Genomic DNA, 20592 nt, shown 5'->3' with positions numbered 1-20592 from the left:
GTAAGTTATTTTTGGGAGCCGAGCAGTCTGGCCCAATCCAAACACTAATAATTTTCCATATGCAATATTTTCCTAATGCCTTATTTGTGCCTCTTCTATGAGCCTCCCCTCCCACCCAACGAAGACAGCACACAGTGATCCCTGCTTTACCGACTGTAAGCAAGTTGTCATCTAGAATACTGTTTCCCTCCTGTCATATCGTAAATATTTTCAATCCAGCTCCTGGGACAAATATTTGTCACCAGGTACAAAATCAATGCCTTACTCACTCTTCCGTGACTCCTTTTCCTTCTCTCATCATTGTCTGCTCTGCTTCATGTTGCTGTCACTGAGCTTATAAATGGGGCCCTTTTTGTGAAGATACCACATATTTGGAGAACCATATTTGGAGCTACCTTTCTTTTCTCGTCTTTGTGTTTTTCATGCTCACAGATCCTGGCTCAGGGACTTGGAAAGTCAGATGCATACTAAACGTTCTTAACATCATTGTCAATCCAGAATGCATTAGTATGGATCCAGGGGAGGTAGATGCACATAAGACGTGCTGAATAAGGAATCTGAAACTGCGGAGATGTAATAAGTAGAGTGATGTATATGCTGTGCTGATCCACCTTTCAGGAGCATCAGTTGCTGGCATCAGACTGCAATCAGGCGACTGTTGCTAATTCTGTACTGTTAACGCTGTCTGACTGAGAACTAGTACCTTAAATCCTTACGGCACTAGAGCTCAAGCAGGCAGGTAGTAAGCAGTTCCTCCGCTGAGAACTGTGGACGCTAAGAAATGCTGTTATTATTAATACGAGGCAGATTGAAGTGCTGTCATGACTCATTGTTGCAGGCAGCAGCAGCAGCAGCACTACTTGCTCTCCGTGTGAAACTGTGATCCAGCCCACTCAAACTCGCACCATCCTCTGCATGTAGAGTGAATTGCAGGGAATCCAGTCGATATTCATTCCTTTCTAAGATGTTTGGAGTTTGCGTTTTGACGTTTGACAGGAGCAGCTCGGTTCGTGGTGCTTGGATCTACCATCTTACCGTTTTTCAGATTATGTTATCTGTAATTCTAAACAAGATTCAGACGCTGCACTCCAGTCATTCTGCCACTACAGCGTGACACCAAAATGAACCTTGTATGCTGATTGATTTGCTGGCGCTTCTCAACAACTGAGAGTCCAAAGAAAGCATTATTTTGATCAAGTGCTGATGGAATAAACGGCACATTCCTCTTTTCTGTACACAGCACAGCCTCGAGCAGCCTCTACAGTCGTTTGTCTTCACCTTGCTGTAACCCCTAAGATACTATACAGATTATGTTGTGTTTGGTTTCTGTTTCTCTGCTCCTCAGACCATAGTTTATAAGATACGATTCACTCTTAAGGAATGATATAAAGCTTTAAGCAGATAAATAAAAATCATTTCATTTTTATTGCACAACTTACAAATGTATGAAAATAAATGATTCACAACTAACTAATCAGTGATCTCTCTTGAGCACCGACCACATTATATCAACATTTTGAGTTAGTAATACTGCTTTGCAAAGTCAGCAATACTAACTTTTTGTTGACAATAATTGGGTTAAGAGAATCCGATTTTCTGAAAACACACAACAGTAATTCCTCTCAACAGGATTAAGGTTCATGCTAGCTGGAGTGTAGTTACAGTTAGCCTTACCTAAATTGACCTGTTTCCAGTAATTAGAATTAGATCAATTTTGATGCCACAGCCTCTTAGTAATGGAGTTTGTAATACCACATAAACAAGGCAGTAGCAAAGTGTAGTCATAATGGGAAAATAGCGACTAGGGGTGGGTGGAAGACATGGATTGAATCACTTACGAATTGCAATCTAGGATTCTGAATCGATTCACAAACATAAGAAAGAACAAACAAAAGACTGTCGATAACAGTGTTATCTTGAAGGAATTACAAAACAGATTACAATGGTTTTATGAATACAGAAAAAACAACTTGTGTTTCTATAGAAAAAACATGTAACCAGTGATGTTGGTCAGTAAATTACATCTTCAGTACATTATTTTCATAGAGGACTGTAAGAACATTCTAAGTGAATGCATTACATTTAAATCATTAGCTTTAAAAATAACTTGAGCTGCATACACTCAATCACCATCTGTCACTTTTTTCTGTTCAACACAAAGCCTCATTTATAAAACTAACTTACCCTCAGTTTTGCTCATAAGTATGTCTAATGTAGAAACTGTAGCAGTAGTTATTTATAAAACCTTCACTTGGCAATGGTCTTAATTGTGCGACTACAACAGAAGGGATTTTCCTGTTGGTCATTGCACTTTGGGACAGGCATGCATCAGTCTGTGGTGAACTTAGTGTGAGCTTTATGAACAACATGCAGCAGTGACACACTCTGTTGGAGCATTTCAATGAATAGTCGCTGAATAATGCGTGTTGCCAAGCTTCACTCTCACTTGCCTCTACCAAGTTTGATTTTATCTTTTGCGTAATGGCTATTTCTAACTAAACCCTCATTTTTTTCTGCCATTATGTAAGAGGCAATCAGAACACAGGTGCTGTCAATTGAAGTTAATTTGGGCTTTATAGATTGCGGTTGCGTAAATTACACATGGGATTCTTAGAACCTTCTTCAATAAGGTTTTTTATTCTCAGCATATTTAATGAATCAAACCTAGACAGACTATCAGAAATAATTAAGTTAATGTACAAATCAGAGAACATTTTCATAAATGAGGCCCCAGTCACTGCGTCACTAGTTAACTGTAAGTGAATCAATGGGTTGGCCCAAAGTGCACTGGAGTAAGAGACAGTATATCATGCCTCTCATTCTGTTTATTCAGTCGATAACCATTGTGAATCTAAAATTGACCCTGAATCAAATTGTGAATCTGAATCGAATCATGATTACCAAAGATTATCACCCCTAATAGTAATGGCAGATAACGCAGTCCTGCTGAAAGCTACTAGCCTGGCGTCGATGCCCCTTTAAGTAGCAAGGTAGGGGAGGATTTTATCAGTCTTGATTTATTTTATTTTTTTCCCTTTTGTAAAGCAGAATGCTTTTGTGATGGTGTATATGATGATTACAATCACACAGCGTCTGATCCTGCTGTAAGAATCACCTTTAGTCAATGTGATCTTCTCTGTCTGATTTATTTGCCGCAGCCTGTGAACTGCATGCCTCACTGTGAGCTAGCTTTCACCACTCTCATTACAAGTGAGCGTGTGCACAAGCGCATGCATGTATGTGTGTGTGGTACCCACCAATGTAATGTAATGTAATGTAGTGCTGACTCAGACGGAGTGCGTCAACAGCTGCTGCCTGTTCCAGAAGAGACACAGTGGTGTGCAGAGGGAAGGGATTTTGGGAGGGGGGGGATGCGTGTGTGGGAGAGTGAATAGGTTAGATTAAAATAGAATGGCACAGAATGATTGGCTTTTTACTTCCCATCATGCATTTTGATTTGACATCATCCTATTTCAGTCTTGTCAGAAGTAGTTGTTCTCAGATGTTCTCTCATGAAAGTTGTCTTTGAAATCAAGTCTTTGTTACTAGTTAGCTCATGTCTAAGATGCCAAAACAGCGGAAACATTCACTCTATTTATAAAGGCAGATACTGTAAATCTCCTCCCTATTTTAAAATTGGACCTGACAATCCTATTTTTTGTGTTTTCAGGCCCAAATCGCCTTCCTGCAGGGGGAGAGGAAGGGCCAGGAAAACTTGAAGAAAGACCTTGTGAGGAGGATCAAAATGCTGGAGTACGCGCTGAAGCAAGAGAGGTGAGTGCCTTACCTCCCACTGCTGCTTCAGCCCACCCACAACACACACAAATACCTCTGCTAGTCTACAACAACTGCAGTGATTCCATGTTTTGTGCGCTCCTAAAAATAAATTCCTCGCTCTGAGAGATACAGAGAAGGGGAGAACATGGCTGTGTGAGATTCTCATTCTGCTTCACCTGCACAAAGCTAACACACTCTGCACATTGGATAATGTAAAAAAAAAAAAATACAAAAAGGTTGCTTGCCTTTTTTAGAAAAAAAGTCCCTGCTTCCTCTTGTTTATATTCTACACGTACAAGTCTGATGTCTCAGCTGGTGTCAGCAGAAGCCGTAACAGTGTGAGCGTGCCAGAGAGATTCTCCCCCGAGTCCAGCTGGTGTGATGTCTCTGGACAAGAGCATGTGTTGGCATGAAGACTTTGTTTGCTGTCGGATGCTGATGACTCTGCATCGTCCTCAGTAGAAGGACGGGATGCGAAAGGAGGAGAGAAGAATTCTCGCTCCACCTGAGATGAGCTCACTGCCGCGTCTTTCTCCAGTAATCCAGAAGAATTGTATTGTTGTCATTCTCCTGTGCATTAGCCCGTCACCATCATACAGAAGGTCCCTGTGGTAGCAGCAGCGATACACTTTGCATTTCCCTCCCTCTTTGACGCATGGCTGCACGCTGTAACAGAAGTATATTTGTGATTTCAACACGTTAATGTGTCTTTAAGCCATGAAGCATGTCATTCAGACAGACTCTGAAGCAGTAGCCCTGGAGAAAACAACAAATGATGGGAACATTTAAAGCATTTATGACGAGCTCAGTGACAACTTAGTAATAGGATATTTCAGTTTATTGCAAGTTGGCTCTGAATTTGAGAGTTTTGGCCACAATTCCAAGAGATAATAACACATTCTCACTAAGGTTATTGCTGAGAACAGGGAAAGAAGAATGGTATGGTAAAATCATTACTCACAGTCTGTTATAAACATCTATTACAGGATTCAGACTGATATCCAGGTCCAACTTTGACCCTCTCTACTTACCATAGCTGTGTTTATACACAGTTTCCCTGTGTAATGAGGGATTATCGTGAACATTTCAGGCGCATTCCCTGTCAGTTTAACCTCTAAATCAAGTGCTTTTCTTGTTTACAACCTTGTGTGAAAGCTTGTGTTTCTTGCCCTGTCAGATTTAGGCTGCACTAAAAGAGAATTATCGTTGGATGGATTTGACTGATCTTGTGCAGTTAAGATGTAATTCTGTCTCTGTTTTAGCCAAGAGGTCAAATCATTGTCTCCTACAGCAATAACAACACAGGAAATACTGAACTGCTCTGTGGTGTACAGTAGAAGACGCTGGTTGTGACAACTACAAGCTGAGAATGGGTGAAATTCTATGAATGCTAAATGAGACAAAGTCCTCCCTGGAAAAGTAAAGGTTAAGGAAGGAAAGAAAGAAGAAAACTTGGATGAGAAACAAAATGAGACCACTGGCTGCCGGTGTTGTAATTTGAGCTTTGAGCTGGGAGATGGTCCAGGCTAATGAGAGCCCTAACATAACTATGTTAGACAGGTGTCATAATAAGTTAGTTAGGTCATTCCTTCAGTCAGCTAGGGGGTGAGATACATTTTGTTAGGGAACATCATTATTGGGTTTGTTTGGCATGGAATCCTCTGTCTGTTTGTAGTGTATATTTATCTACTTTGCTCCTGTGAGATCACCACAGACTCTGCCTCAGGAACAACACTTAACCCAGGATTACTACCACTTTCCCCGGTTGCTAAGCAACAGGTCATGTCTTAGAGGGTACCTGAAAGCAATATCAGAAATGGCTTTCTGAATGTAGGATGTACCCAATTTAGAATGAATTTGATTTGGATGGGGGTTGCTTCCTCTGGATCACAGGGGGCTGTGGTGTGATGTGGTGGGTGCTGCATGAACTAAAAGGTGTGAGAGCTCGCCTTGTATTGAGTTACATCTGAGATGGATGCGTGCAGTCACTGGAAGAAACTGAAATCTCAGCAGTGCAAAAGCTGGAAAGGCCACACATTGTCACATATCAGTATCGGAAATGCTTTTAATACTGCATTAGCAGATTGTTATCGCTGATACTGATTAGATAGCTGATAATTTTAACTTTAATCAACTTTCAAAAATACATTTCCAAGCGAGTTTATGCACATCAGAGGGTAAGAAATGCTACGATCTTGTGAACAAAGATGGATAATTTGATATTCCATGGCTTAGATTTTTTGTATCACAGTCCGTGGATCTGATCAATATTTTGCACCATTATGTGACGTTTTATGGACCAAACAACTACAGAGTTGTTTTGACCATTAATGTAATTGTTAGCTGCAGTCCTTATTTCTATATCATCATACATGGCGCTTTAAAAACATATTCCTTTAATGGTGTAATATTGATTTTAACAATACTAACCTTCAGCCATTTATCCAAGTGACTCTGTCTAACAAGCTAACATGTTTGTGAGAAGTAGAGCAAGTTGCTTTTGGGATGACTTTCAAAGCTTATGCAGATGCCACGCATAATGAGTTTTTTAAATAGCTTCCTCGCAGACCTTTTTGATCAGCCCTGTTTTTTTTCTCCTTCTTTTTCCTCTTTACTTGCAGAGCAAAGTACCACAAGTTAAAATATGGGACGGAGTTAAATCAAGGCGACATGAAGCCTCCAAGCTATGACTCTGGTAAGTGTATGGCGGCTCAAACAGCCAACTCCACCTCCTCATACTAAATCACTGTGATTGTTGTGTTCACATACCTCGAGTGACAGGACTGGTACGCATGTGAAGGCTGCACTCATGTTGAATCTTGTTGACCTCGATAGTTTTGTTCACAGGGTCCTTTCCTGAATACTGAAACAGTGGTGCTGTTGTTAGGGATGTACTGAACTGTACAAGAGTCAGTGAATAACAAACAGTCAAATTTCTGTAAAATAGTGTATATATGATATTTAGTTAGAAAGAAAGTTAAGTGTAGAACAATCGTTCCTTTGCTTTGATTTCTGATGAAGACACACTATAAAGGATGGGTTCACTCAGACTACAAAAAAGAAATGGTATCACTTTCCTCTGCCGGTATGAAGTCATGCACCCTTGGAGCCTCATTCTTGCATTGGACATATTTTGTCTCCAGCCAGAGATAATTAAACTTGTGTTGCTCAAACATTAAAAAAAATCTACAAGAAAATATGAGAAACAGTTTTGCAGTTATTCTATTTAACACATTTAACACAAGCTGTAAAAAGTTTATTTGTAGATAATACCTACAGTGAAAGCTGCTGACAGTTGATTATGTTAATTTATCAGGATGAAAAAAATGATTATCCAGTCAACTTTAAATCATTTTAAAAGCAAAATTTGTAGTGAAATTGCCAAAGAAACACCTATTTTCTGTCTCATATCTGCTAAATATTTTGGGGGTTTTATCAATTTAAGCATACTATCTTAGAGTTTAGGAAATTTTGATTAGCATTTTTCTACATTTTCTGAGTTGTTTCCACGAATGCTCATTTTGAATACTGTGATAATGCACCATGAATGCATATATCTGTCTTTAAGAGTTAGAAATATTGGAAATTTGACCATCCATAATTCAATGACAGTTAGGGGTGTCACGATTTTCCAAATCCACGATTCAATTTGCCTTCAGTTACATTTTTTTAGGTCAGACTGCCATGCTATTGTTAGATTTTTATGCCCTGACGTTTTTTTTGGTTTTTTTTTTTAAGCCATGATGCCCCTGATTACACAGTTAAAGACGTGTACTTGAATGCACCATAAAGTCCCTTTGAGTGGTCCTCAGCACAGACAGACAGCAGAGGAGAGAAACGGAGATAAATCCACTGAGATAAATCCACGGAGATAGATGATGCCAAAAGGTTGCAAAGACAATCAGTGGAGTTTTTATTAAATGTCTTTCCGTACAAATGGTCAGTGTGGCAGAGAGTTACGAGATTGCCTAACGGAAATTATGCCTACTCTCGCCGAAATGTCAACGACAGGGAAATGAGCCACATTTAAACCATATTCATCTCCCATCGCTGAATAACCTTCATCCAATTCGCTTGTTTATCTTCCCGCGCACAGGATAGGTGTCTGGAAGTAGAGCTGCAGGCTGCGAGCAAGCTGTGTCCTGTGTTTTTGAAGTGTTTTTCTTTTCCTTTGATTTTAAAATGGAATCATGACAACTGTACCTGCTGATTGTGCCATGCAATTGAAAAGCTCCAGGACAGCAACTAAATCTGTGTTGTAGTGAGGTTTTTCAATAACTGAATGGGGTTTCGAGCACACTGCTACTCATCAGAGGTCAAGAAACCAAGAAAGAAAAAGTCAAATCAAATTCTCTTCGTGGCTAATTGTCACCAGAGGTAAAAATAAGAAAAAAGCTCCTTCCAACTCCTGAAGCTTACACCAATTAATCTAAAAAGTTGCTCTCACCTTTCGATTGCAGCACCTTATTTTAACATGCTTTCTTTTTTCTATCAATGCACTACAGGTTTCTCGTCATCGTAGTTTAATTGGCCTCTCATGTTCAAGTCCTCTGCCATCATTAAGTCAGATTGCAACATTTCCTCTCCTCTCCTCATCTCTATTCATGAGGGCCGTTCAAAGCGCCCGAGCCCTTGAAGCGTTGATGAATGAGGGGACATGAAGGAGAGAGGTGTTAGGTGGAGGGGATGGTGTTGGGGGCAGCCGAGGGGTGGGAAGTGTTGCTCGTATGGTGGTGCACCTGCCCGCTCCTCACCCTGCTGAATTAGGCATGACCCACTTTTTGAGGCGCCCTCGTCTGTCTGCCCCGCCAAATCAACCCCTTCACACACACCCGATCTAAATCTTATTAACACGTCTCTCTGCTCCACACAAAATTCCCAGCTGACTCGTTTGCTAAGTTCTGACGTCGTTGAATATCAAAGTGAGCTTTGAATCTCATCATGTGTTTTGTTTGAGCTGTAGACAGCCATGAACAGTGTGTGTTGTTCTGGATGCTGCAAGCACAGACACATGTCGCGGCTCTTCCTAGTATGTCATGGGACATGGTTGACGCAGCAACCAGCCATTTTGAAGGTGGTGGAATGCGTCATTAAATACAAATGTGTTGTTGTAAAATCAAAGAACAAGCTGTCACTGATGAGTTTTAAATCTCTTCTCTGTTTCTACAACGAGAGCTGTTGTGCACACAGTTTTAATAATGCAGTGAATACTTACTGGGATGAAAATCTTTGGATTGAGGCTAGTTATTAAAGTTGCACATGTTGACAAATAATTACTCTGGTCTACATCCAACCAGGAGCTACAATAAAAGGGGTGTAAATGCTGATAGAGTGTTTTGTAATTTTTACAATAAAAGTTTGGTTAAACGGGCACAGTTTTAAAGAGAAACCCCTCATGTATTTAACTCTAACCCACTGTTGACCCACTAAAAGCAGCTAAGCGCTGGATGTGTCTAGTTGCCGGGATGCTGTGATACAGGAATGTTCTGGTCGTGTTTACAGAGTGGAAATAATGTCAGTGGCCGCGCTGTTTGCGGAGCCCTAATTTGTGTCCTCCACTTCTCCTCCAGATGAGGCCAACGAGAACGAGTCTTCTGGATCGCTCAATAATCAGCTGTCCTGGAAACAAGGCCGTCAGCTCCTCAGACAGTAAGTACACATCTTTTAGTCATTCTGTGTCATTTTCAACCCAGAAAGCAAATGCACTGCACTAAAATTAACTGTATTGAAGGTTCACAGGCTTCTAGTTTCATATCTCAGTAATAGTATTGTCACTAGTACTCAGACTAACAGCTTTTATGAAGTACTCTACTGTGCCAAGTGCTACAGTCCAAGAAAATGGTGGGGAAGAGCTCCCTCACATGGGCAGATGCAGTCATTACCTGCTCTTTGTTTCGCTTCGTTTTCTCTGGTGCACCCAGCTGGCTCTGGAAAGTTTGCTTATCATATCATCCTGCTCTCCAGTCAGTCCGTGTAAATAAACCGGGCTCCCAGACGCCATCAGGCAGCCTCACGCATCATCTGCCCCAACATGCTGGCTCATGAGGCAGCCAATTTATTCTTGACTCTGTGTCAGGGGACAGATCAATAATGTGCTAAGACAGCCCTCCCCTTCACTCGGTCGACCGCTCAAACTGCTCGAGCTTCTTCTGCATCCCGACAGGGAGGTGTAACATCTGATGAGTAGCTCATCTCGCCTCACAGAGCTAATACCATCAACTAGACCAGACTGCCAGAAGACCTGTCACTTTTGACAGCAGCTAGTACTCGACTCTCACACTTCTCTGATCATATGGGAGTCCTTGCAGCAAATGAACTTATTGTAAGCTCTAGACCTCATTTGGTCACATCGATTATATGTCATGTCCATGTCGCGTACTTGTGCTTGTGCATGTGCAACAGTACCATGCCAAAGCACACCTCTTCCAACCATGCCACCCTTAATGTTCTTTTGCAGCATTAAAGACTCATTATTACATATGTTTGTTTTCTTTTCACAGTAAATTGCATTTTTTGAGTTGGACCAAATGCAACCAGGTTTAAGTTTGTTTATGATTTTCCAGGTACCTGCAGGAGGTGGGCTACACAGACACCATCCTGGATGTAAAGTCCCAGCGGGTCAGAGCACTGCTAGGACTAGCCGGAGACGGTGCTGGGAGGACGGGTGAACGGACCAGTGCTGAGCCTTTGGTCAATGGGACTGACACGTCGGCAAAGGGCATGGGCACCAGAGGGTAAGTCGTCTCCTCTAAAGCATCAAATCGATAATAAAATAAAAAAATTCAGTGCATGTAACACTGTGCTTACAATTTGCCTGACAATACTGAACAGTATCAAATTTGTGCTTTGAATGTTGATATGAACTATGATAAGAATTGGTTTCTGCATCATTTAATCATTGGTTTCTGCTGTGTGGAGAAACTGGCCTTTTCCTCAGACTGCAGTCTGATCAATATATAAAATTCTGTGAAAAAAATACTATATACTCTCTAGAATGTAAGACATGTTTGTTTAAGTGAAAAATCCTGCTTTTGTGCACCAATACAAAGAAAATATCAACAAAAATGAAGTTAAAAAAGACAGATTGAAGCAGTGTAGATGCAATATATTAAACTATTTTTGTTCTGTTTTGTAAGTGATGCTGTAACATGATATGCTGACATCATAGAGGAATCAAGAAACCCACACACAACTTGTGAACTGTTATAGCAGTTACACATAGTTTGTGATGGCAGTTAACACATTGTCTGTGTATTAATGCATCATTGTTCCTCAACAGGAAAGCTGAGCTCTCTGAAACCAGCGCTGTACTTGAGGCTTTCAAGTTTATTGAGAATGCTGCCGCTGAGTTCAGTGATGAAGATGAGGAAGAGGACAGCGAGGGAAGGGACAGGACTAATGTGGAATCCAGGACGGTAAGAAACCCTCACCTTCTGCACTTACAAAACGATAATAGAAGATGCTGCTGTACTACTAAGTACTGCCCTCAATACTTATCCCTTAGATCCTGAGGAAGAAGCCCTCATCGTCAACGACATTGCCTGCCAGTATGGACACCAGTGAGGACCCTGACACAGAGGAGGCACTGAAGGGCTTTGACTTCCTGTCCAGCCCTGATGAGATGGACACCACGCCGGAGTCCAGAGGCAATGGGGATGGCACAGATTGGGGTGAGTCATGGATTTCAAATCAAAATGTTGTATTTTCTCTTGCACAATGATGAGTTTGTTTCATGAATCTACAAATGCAACATGCAAGTTACAGATGCACGGAGAATATGGCTAATTATTTTATTCTTTAATCTTGTGATTTGTTTTTATATGACTTTTAATAGTTTGCAGACTGTTCATGGAATACTTGTCATTCATATATCATGCTGTGGTCATAAATCATGATGTTTAGAGTTTGTCTGTTTAACCCATAGTTGTGTGATCTCTTCCACTGTGTGTTCCCATAGCCAGTCTGTGACCACAATGTGTCTTCCACTCCTGTGTGTCGTCAAATCAGCCCGATTCCCTTAGAGTCTCACCATTCTTTTGAGTAAATCCAGAAAAAAACTGGGCTTGATGTCATGCTGAGGTGTCTCTTTGTATTTGAACGTGGGTGTGATTCATACAATAATTTCATTATCACAGTCAGGATTTTATGAGTAGACTTGTCATGACTCAAGAATCCAAATGTTCAAATGAAAGAATATCCCACATGGCATTAACATCCCTCCCACTACTCTCACATCTTCCAATAGAAAATTAAAAAGATTAAACGGCATGGCTTTTAATGCTGCTCCCAGTTGTAGTGAGTGTAATTTCGCTGAGGTGGGAAAAAAAAATCTCAGGCCCCACAGGCCTACTGCTCTCCTGGACGATCGAGAAATCTCCAGAAGAGTCCGAGAGAGGTCTCAGCACCTCCAGGGCAGTTTCTCAACAGCCTCTCGGTCTGGTTTTGTTCCCCCTGTGTAGAGAAGGACGAGCAAGGTCCCATTTCTGAGGCCTGGGATGTGGACCCGGGCCTGATAACCAAACTCAAGGAGCAGTACAAAAAGGAGCGCAAGGGGAAAAAGGGGGTGAAGAGTAAGTCCTGTCAGGCGTTGCTGCCTCCCTCCTCCTCTTCCTCCTCTCTCTGTAGAGCCTGACTTCCAAAAAAGAGCCTTGAATCAATAAACAGTTTTTTCTCTTTGCTGTTTTTTCTCATCTCCTTCTTCAACTGCTCCTCTTTATGCCTTCTACTTGCTCTGTCCTTTTGTCTATCATTTCATACCAATTGTCTCGAATCTGTCACTTTTTATTGTCCTACCCCAACAACCTGTAGTGCTTGATGCATGTTTTTTTCTGTCCTGTTTAAATGTTTTAATTTATATTCACACTATTATCTCATCCAGTCTGTCAGATATCAGATTAATAAGACAGTTGGACATAATGATGCGTCTGTCTGTGTCCCGTCTGGGTCTCCACAGTCGTCTGTTTCAGTCAAAACAACATAATTATCACCGTCTTCATCCTCATCTGTCAGTCATGTTGATACTACAGTGATAAGTCATTTTGCTGCTTTTGTAAATTGATGGCAATTAAAAGCTTTTTCAGTGACTCGGTGAAGTGACTCAGCTGAATAGTACTGCTCTCAGAATAACAGCCCACTTTGGATGTAACCTCATTGAGCCGCTGAGAGCTCTTAGATTTTTACATGTACGATGCCAAAGCTCCGCGGATCTGCTGCTCGTTTTTTTTCTTTTTTAAACTAAAGCTTTCGTCTCACTTTCTTCTTCATTTGATTGCATCACTGTTCACACTTGGCTGTCTATTTTTGTTCATTGCACCGTGTCGGTGAGTTATCGCTCGTGTGGGTGTGTAGAGAAAATCAGCAAGAGATCTGTTAGGGATTTCTTTCTTTGAGGGATTTTTTGCCTTGTAGTTGTACCATTGGTATACTTCCTTTCATTGTACCAGGGTTACAATTTTATCCTTAGGGCCCACATTTGTTCAAATGATTGTAATCAAAAAAAAAAACAACCCTCCATAATTGGCTCCCTAAAGGATTCTGTGTGAGACCTTAGAAAATGCTGCTGTATGCAGAGCTGTAATGATAAGTTAATAAAAAGAATAGTCAGTTGAAAGGAAATTGCTCACCAACTTCTTTGATAATTTGATTAATGATTTCAATCACATGTCAAGCAAAAATATCAAGTATTAGCTGGTTCCAGCTTCTTCAATGTAAGAATGCGTTGTTTATGATAGTAAAAGAAGAGTCTTTGGGTTTTGGACTGTTGGCTGGACAAAATAAGCATTTTGAAGACATCACTTTGCATTTTAGGTAATTATCATGACTTTAGTTATTAGGGTTTATGGACTAATGAAATGCAAAATAATGGTCAGGTGAATGACTATTGAAAATGGTGGTTAGTGGAGCCCTTGCTGTATGTTACATTACTCTCTTCACACAGCTTACACCAAGATGAACGTGCCTCAACTTCTTTTCCACTTTTCTAATTTCTCTAACAAACTCTGGTGCTGACTTGCCTTCATTTTCTTCACTCTTCTTTTGCACACTATATTAATTTATTTTCTTCCCTTTCAGTGCTGCCGTCCTTCCATATTCATTCTTTGTTCTCTTTTTAAGCTTCTACTCATTTTGTTTTTTTTAAATGAAAAGATTTGTTTTCTTATTTTTTGCCACTTTTTTCCCTTCCGTTCTCCATCACTGTTTGTCTGTTTGCTAAAACCTCTGACCTGCATCGTTAAACAGGGCCAAACCGGTCCAAGCTGCAGGACATGCTGGCCAACCTGAGAGATGCAGAGGACTTGTCCCACATGCAACCTCCATCCACGCCCCAGTCCCGACCCAACGCGGTCCGGTTCAACGAGCATGATGGGAACCGACCAGATGAAGGTGCTCGAGCAAAAATACCAGTAGATTTTAGCTGTGACCTTTATGTTAGAATGACTTGAATTTGTTTTATCTTTTTGTGAACGGTGGTTGTATATCTATCTATATGTCCACAGTTGAGGCACTGACATTCCCACCCACCTCAGGGAAGTCATTCATTATGGGCACAGACGAGGCCATGGAGAGCGAGCTGGGCCTGGGGGAGCTCGCGGGACTCACCGTGGCCAATGAGGCCGACAGTCTGGCATATGATGTAAGTATGAAGAGACAGAATGGAATTTAAAGGAATGGGATCGTTTCACTGGAGAAAAACTGTTTCTGTTCATGTTGTTTTTTAAGCCTTATGAAAAAGATTCATCCCAGCCTCTTCCTCTAATCTGCAGCAAATCAAGAGAGTCGCATCACACACTGAAAACATACCATTTGTCTCTCAAACAGTTATTTTTATAGACTGTCAGGTAAGCTGCTTTGAAAGTGTAGTAATGAAAGATAGGTTGTAGCATGCTGTTTAAAGCTAGGCTGATTGTAGTGTGATGGTTCCTGGTTGGTCTACAAAAAAAGTGGTTAGAGGATGGTTATTTATAAAACAGAAAGAATGCAGAAAAAATGCATTCAAATGAGTCCTAGTGCACCAGAGAGGACTCATGCACAATTTGATTCAATTATTACTTGCCTGTCAACGATTCAAATGCATATTGATTCAATGTGTGGCACCTGACTTAAATTCCACCTTTATTAAGAAAGTAATTTCAAAAATCAGACTCCAACAGTCTACAATATAAAAAGTTGCATCTTTTCAATACTAGCATCTGTGTGACCCACCACAGTACATAAACAAAACATAAATACATGTGCAGTGCAGTGCATGTTTGCTGTAATCTACAAAGGTTTAGTGTTTTCATAATGCAGCTGGTGGTTAACATGGTTAGTAATTGCTGTGAGAGAGATTTCATACACAGCATGGGTCTCACCGGATTGTGCTTTCCAGCAGTTTCATGAAATCAGAAATATGCCCACATGTGTGCTTTCAAAATGCTACTACTATTATTGATATCTGCCTCCTTCCTCTATACCTCCTTAGGCTACTACTTATCCCTCTATTGACTACACGAGAGCAACTTCGCGACCTAACTTTAGCTAAACAGTGAACATGAGCATCAAACACTTGTTTATTCTCTTTCTCTGCATCAAGCAGAATCTTAATGTCTTCATCGTGATGCATCTTATTATCAAGACATTTCTACCACTGACAACCTCATACACATACTGATTTACCATACATAGCTCATAGCTCATACAATGATTTGATACTATATTTTTTATCCATCAATATAATTTAACTGCAGCTGACCTTTGGAGTTCATAATAAACATGTTAAGTGTGTGTTGAGTACTGATTAGATGTCCTCTCCTCAGATTGGCAACAACAAGGATGCCATGAGAAAAACATGGAACCCCAAATTCACTCTGCGGAGCCATTTTGATGGGATACGAGCTCTGGCTTTTCACCCTGTTGAGCCCGTCCTTGTCACTGCTTCAGAGGACCACACCCTCAAGATGTGGAACCTGCAAAAGACTGCTCCTGCCAAAAAGTAAGTACAGCACACCCACACACAAGTCAAATGCCTCTAAAACACTATTCCAGTACAGCATGTACCAAATTACCATCGATTCCTATGTTTCTGAGCCAAAATGAGCAGCTTTAAATATGTTGTTGTATTGATTGGCTGTTAGAGACACCAGCACTCAGACAGCAGTGTGTTTGCTTCAGTCACTTTGTACCTGAGGCAGCAGACTGAGCGTCAGCAGAAAGAAAAGATCTGTTGTTGATTAGTCCCATAAGGAGGACGCTGCACTGTCACACGATTCAGCTACAGGAAACTGTCCCCATGTGACAATGAACTGACAACACTCGTCACAGCTCTGCGGCCCACACACAGTCTGTAGTAATGTGATGTTGTTATTTTTAGAGGCTGAAGTCATTTCAGAGTTGAGGGTATAACTAATGGATCGCTGGTATCCCAGCAAATTGTAAATACATTTAGAGCTTTGTACAATTCAAAGCCCATCATTTTTTAACCTAATAATCAACACATTGAGTTGGCTCTACTGTTTAATATTGTTTGTAACAGCACTGATTATATTGTTTGTCCACAGGAGTGCTGCTTTAGATGTGGAACCGATCTACACTTTCAGGGCTCACAGGTAAAAACAAAGCATATGAGGAAAAAGTGTTTTAGTTTTAATGTTAAATCGACTAGTCGTTTTAATAACTCATCACTGTTTGATCCAGAGGGGCTGTGCTGAGCGTGGTAATGAGCAGCACAGGGGAGCAGTGTTTCAGTGGAGGGGTTGATGGGACTATCCAGTGCTGGAACACCCCCAACCCCAACATCGACCCCTACGACTCCTACGGTAACAGCATCGTGCGTTTTTGTTTGAATTTGTAGATTTTCAGATCGAGTCATGGTACCTGACTTGTGTTTTTTGTGTTGCAGACCCGTCGATGCTGCGTGGAGCAATGTGCGGACACACCGACTCAGTTTGGGGTTTGGTGTACAGCAGTGCGCACCAGCGCCTCCTCTCCTGCTCCGCAGACGGCACCGTCAGACTGTGGGACGCCAACACCACCTCACCTGCCCTCGCTGTATTCAACGAAGACAAAAGTACTGACTTGAAAATTGTATCATGGCCTTTTCTCAAAGTAGTGCTGGAATTAAATTGTCATTTTAACATACGTGTATCTGTCTTTTTGTGTACAAGAGCTAGGAGTTCCTTCTTCAGTAGACCTGGTGTGCAGTGAACCGGCCCACCTCGTCACATCCTTTACAAACGGGCAGATTGGCCTCTTCAACATGGAGACCCGCCAGCTGGTCCTCAGCCTGGAGTCCAGTTTGGAGCCAGGTAAGAACTGAAAAGAAGAATTTATACTTCTTCATCCAGAGCTAATATGAAATGGGTAAGGGAGAAAGTAGTTTGCATGTATTTCAATTACCAAAGAGCTAATCAAGTAGAATGGTTGCTACAACAATATGCCCAGAACCTTTCAAATTACCAAAAGATATAACTGAAGCGTCACCAGCCTTTTTTTTTTTTTTTTTTTTTTTGAGATTTATGTCACTCAGACCTCTTTTCTAAAGTAAATTTGCCATCAAAGTCCTCTGAAATGGACAGTTTATATGTTTTTGCAGATCAAATTACACCAATATTAGTGTAATCCTAGATCCCAGGGATTGTTTTTGTTTTTCTCTTTAAGTTAAATGTTGTTACTGTTTCTTTGGTCATTGGTGTTTCTTATCCATATGGGATTCCTTGAAAGTCATACAAAAAGCTGAATCAGAGAATGAGGATGTGTTTAATTACTAAATCAAAGGATAACGCTTGATGAATTCAGTCACAATATCGAAATCTGTTACGCGCTTCCTGAAAATGTGGCTCTTGAGTAACATCTAGTGGCAGCAGCTGGAATGTAAAACCATTAGCAGACATTGTCTCAACCACAATCTGCAGTGTTTTTCTGTTAACTACCTCTGTATTAAGATTTGATCTACAAATTCCAAATTTACTGCCTCATACATCATTGACACAGTACTTCATGGATAAAACTTAGTGGTACATATGATAATATTGTGTATGTGTTTAAGCTGTGCAGAATGCATGTCTAAGTACTTGTGTTGCTATCAAGTACAAACAGAGTCGGCTTAGGTGTTGCGAGATTATTTAAAAAGTCAAAGATGACATTCTTTTCTTTTTTGGAGATTAACATCTTCCTGAATTGTATGAATACAAAAGGATGTTTGCAGACATTAAGAAAGAGTTGGGAAGAAAAGAGGCATACACAAGTAAAAAACTAGTTATAAACTAATAAAGGCTGGGTTATGTTGAAATGAAACCTAATGAGCAAAAGCATTGGTGTGTCAAATTAAACATTAATAATGTCCGCACACAACATATAATAATTCCACTTTTTTGCAAATGAATTTAAAGTCACGTTGACTGTCCATTGGTGTAAATTCCCTTTCCTGCCATGACGTATCTATTCTTGTCTGTTGTTAACCAGGCACCCCCTGTCAGATCAACAAGGTCCTCAGTCACCCGACTCTGCCCATCACCATCACTGCTCAGGAGGACCGACACATCAAGTTCTTTGACAACAACAGCGGGAAGCTGATTCACTCCATGGTGGCTCACCTGGATGCTGTCACAAGCTTAGCTGTAGACCCTAATGGACTTTATCTCATGTCAGGCAGTAAGTACTTCTTAACCACTGTCTGCCCTTTTTACATCAGCTCATTGACAGTTTGTTTGCCTCAGACCCAATCTGACCGTGACTGAGCTGGTGCAATGTGTAGACAGGCTGCAACAAACAATTATTTAATTATTGAGTAATCTCCTTATTAATTGTTAGCAGCCCAAAACTGAAAGACTTATGTAAAACAAAAATGTAAAACTATAATAGCTTACTTTAAGTCTCAGATGTCAAAGTTTTCCCCAGACATCACAGTTGTTACTTATTGTACTTTCTTTGGAAATCACAGTGACTCGTCTTCTCCTCTGCAGGTCATGACTGCTCTATCCGTCTGTGGAACCTGGAGAGTAAAACCTGCATCCAGGAGTTCACGGCCCACAGAAAGAAGTTCGAGGAGTCGATCCACGATGTGGCGTTTCATCCGTCTAAATGCTACATTGCCAGCGCTGGGGCAGATGCTCTCGCCAAAGTGTTCGTATGACGCGGAGCTGCGTCTCTCCCTGCAGCCCCGCTCTGTGACTCAACCTCCCATGATCGGGGACCAATAGAGACACGGGAGGGGAAGGACCTTCAGGCACGGGTCTAATCCCACCTCTCACAGCCCACCAGTTTCAAGTCGGACTGGTAGACTATGTAGCCGCTAGCCTGAAACGGGCCTTGACTCTCCATAGAAAGGGTCGGCAGGGAGGGCAGTCAGGAGAACTGCTCTCTAGTCCCCCATCTACCATCCAGGCAGGCCTGGGTGTGACGGGTCACAGTGCCACCCTCCCCCAGACAGACATAAACTTAACCTCCTTAGCTAGGAGGCTCAGGACAAGTGTTACAGAGTGTTTGGAGTGGAGAAATGAGGTTTCAAGCCAGTCTTCTGCCCCTGTGACTTCACGCTCATCCCAAATCCCTCTGGCCCTTGACCTTCACCTCTCAGACAAACCGGGTCCGGGCCCTTTACTCCAAGTCAGGTTTTGTGTTGTGTTGTTCCAGAAACGTGGGGTACTGAAGGCTCACTGGAGCTGTCGTGGAAGCCTCTCACTTCTTCTTCTTCTTCTCTGCTTCCCAGACTGACTCTGCTTGCTGGCCTGCCTTTATTTTTCCTTTTTAAAAACACGTATTGACAAATGTGCCTTTGCTTTAAAAAGGTCTTGAAAAATGTTATTTTAACAAGCTTGTTTCGGGGAACAGGGAGGGAGGGGGAGGGGTGGAGAAACTGAGCTGGTTGTCACAATGTTGTTGATTTTAACATTGGATGTAAAATTACAAATGCTTATAATAAACAAAATATATATTCAGTCTTAAAATTTACTGTGCAGCGTGAGTTTGAGTGCTCCTTTTTGAAAAGTGTGGTTGGGGAATCAATTTTGTGCATTTCAGGGCTGGTAGAGTGATACAGATCATTAAATATAATGCCTGTCCGTTAGATTCAAGTTATTGTACACTTCAGAAGTAAGACTACAAGCATAAGTGTCCAAAGTAAACCATCTTGGTTATATAATTAAAATTCAAACTTGGTTCTAGATGTCCATTTTAGGAATAACTAACTGATTTTGGCCAGTTTGCTCTTGTTTGAATTGAATGGCTTGTATTGTATGTAGTTTTCCCCAATTGTGTGGACATGCTCGACTACAATGTGATGTATCATGTCCAGATATTTACAGTAGTCCAGTGTTTAGCAGTAGGACTGTTTGAAATAATGAGTTTAATCATCCAACACTGAGGGGAAGAGGAGCATCCTGCAAATTCCAGTTTACTGTAAACTGTGATCCTGGGTTTGGGGGGAAAAAAAAAGAAAACAAAAAAAAAGCAAATCAATCAAGATGTTGTACATGTAGAGTACAGCTTCAGATGAGCCATTTTCTCAGTCACTGGTTTGTATATGAAAGTATGTTCAAAATAAAACCTGCTGTAAAATCTTAACCAGGCTCTGATGTCGGTCATTTGACAAACGTGAACACTGTTTGCACTCGCACCTTGAATTCAGGGAATTGAGGGTTTTGTTCACACTTTGGTTGATTATCAGCATTAAAAGGTATGCCATATTGGCTTTTAGCAGTTCCTGTTCCACATGCAGCCATGCATGTACACACAACTATTACTGGACTACTGTGATACAGAAGAAAACTTAAAAACATGACGATTCTAGGGCAAGTTCTGTAGTTCAAAGAAGTGTCTTGTTTCCTGATTTTTCAAGCA

General features: G+C 41.1%; 1 protein-coding gene across 2 annotated transcripts in view; it reads left to right on the top strand.

Annotated features, from left to right (window-relative positions):
* The window catches only part of LOC119033659 (striatin-like), a 30178-nt gene extending 9862 nt beyond the window's left edge, over positions 1-20316 (top strand). Inside the window, exons 2-17 of one of the 2 annotated variants that reach the window (XM_037124041.1) lie at positions 3671-3774; positions 6399-6472; positions 9348-9426; positions 10341-10511; positions 11057-11192; positions 11282-11447; positions 12237-12347; positions 14017-14160; positions 14274-14410; positions 15573-15748; positions 16314-16361; positions 16450-16571; positions 16655-16822; positions 16920-17060; positions 18217-18405; positions 18717-20316. In XM_037124041.1, the coding sequence (XP_036979936.1) occupies positions 3671-3774; positions 6399-6472; positions 9348-9426; positions 10341-10511; positions 11057-11192; positions 11282-11447; positions 12237-12347; positions 14017-14160; positions 14274-14410; positions 15573-15748; positions 16314-16361; positions 16450-16571; positions 16655-16822; positions 16920-17060; positions 18217-18405; positions 18717-18886 (2136 nt within the window). In that variant the 3' untranslated portion in view covers positions 18887-20316. The remainder of the gene's footprint in view (positions 1-3670; positions 3775-6398; positions 6473-9347; positions 9427-10340; positions 10512-11056; positions 11193-11281; positions 11448-12236; positions 12348-14016; positions 14161-14273; positions 14411-15572; positions 15749-16313; positions 16362-16449; positions 16572-16654; positions 16823-16919; positions 17061-18216; positions 18406-18716) is intronic. The other variant, XM_037124042.1, reaches the window with a different exon arrangement.
* Positions 20317-20592: the final 276 nt, after the last annotated feature.

The sequence above is a fragment of the Acanthopagrus latus genome, chromosome 15 (assembly GCF_904848185.1).
Source record: "Acanthopagrus latus isolate v.2019 chromosome 15, fAcaLat1.1, whole genome shotgun sequence".
In the NCBI taxonomy this organism is placed as follows: Eukaryota; Metazoa; Chordata; class Actinopteri; order Spariformes; family Sparidae; genus Acanthopagrus; species Acanthopagrus latus.
This window is presented reverse-complemented; position numbering and strand designations above follow the sequence as displayed.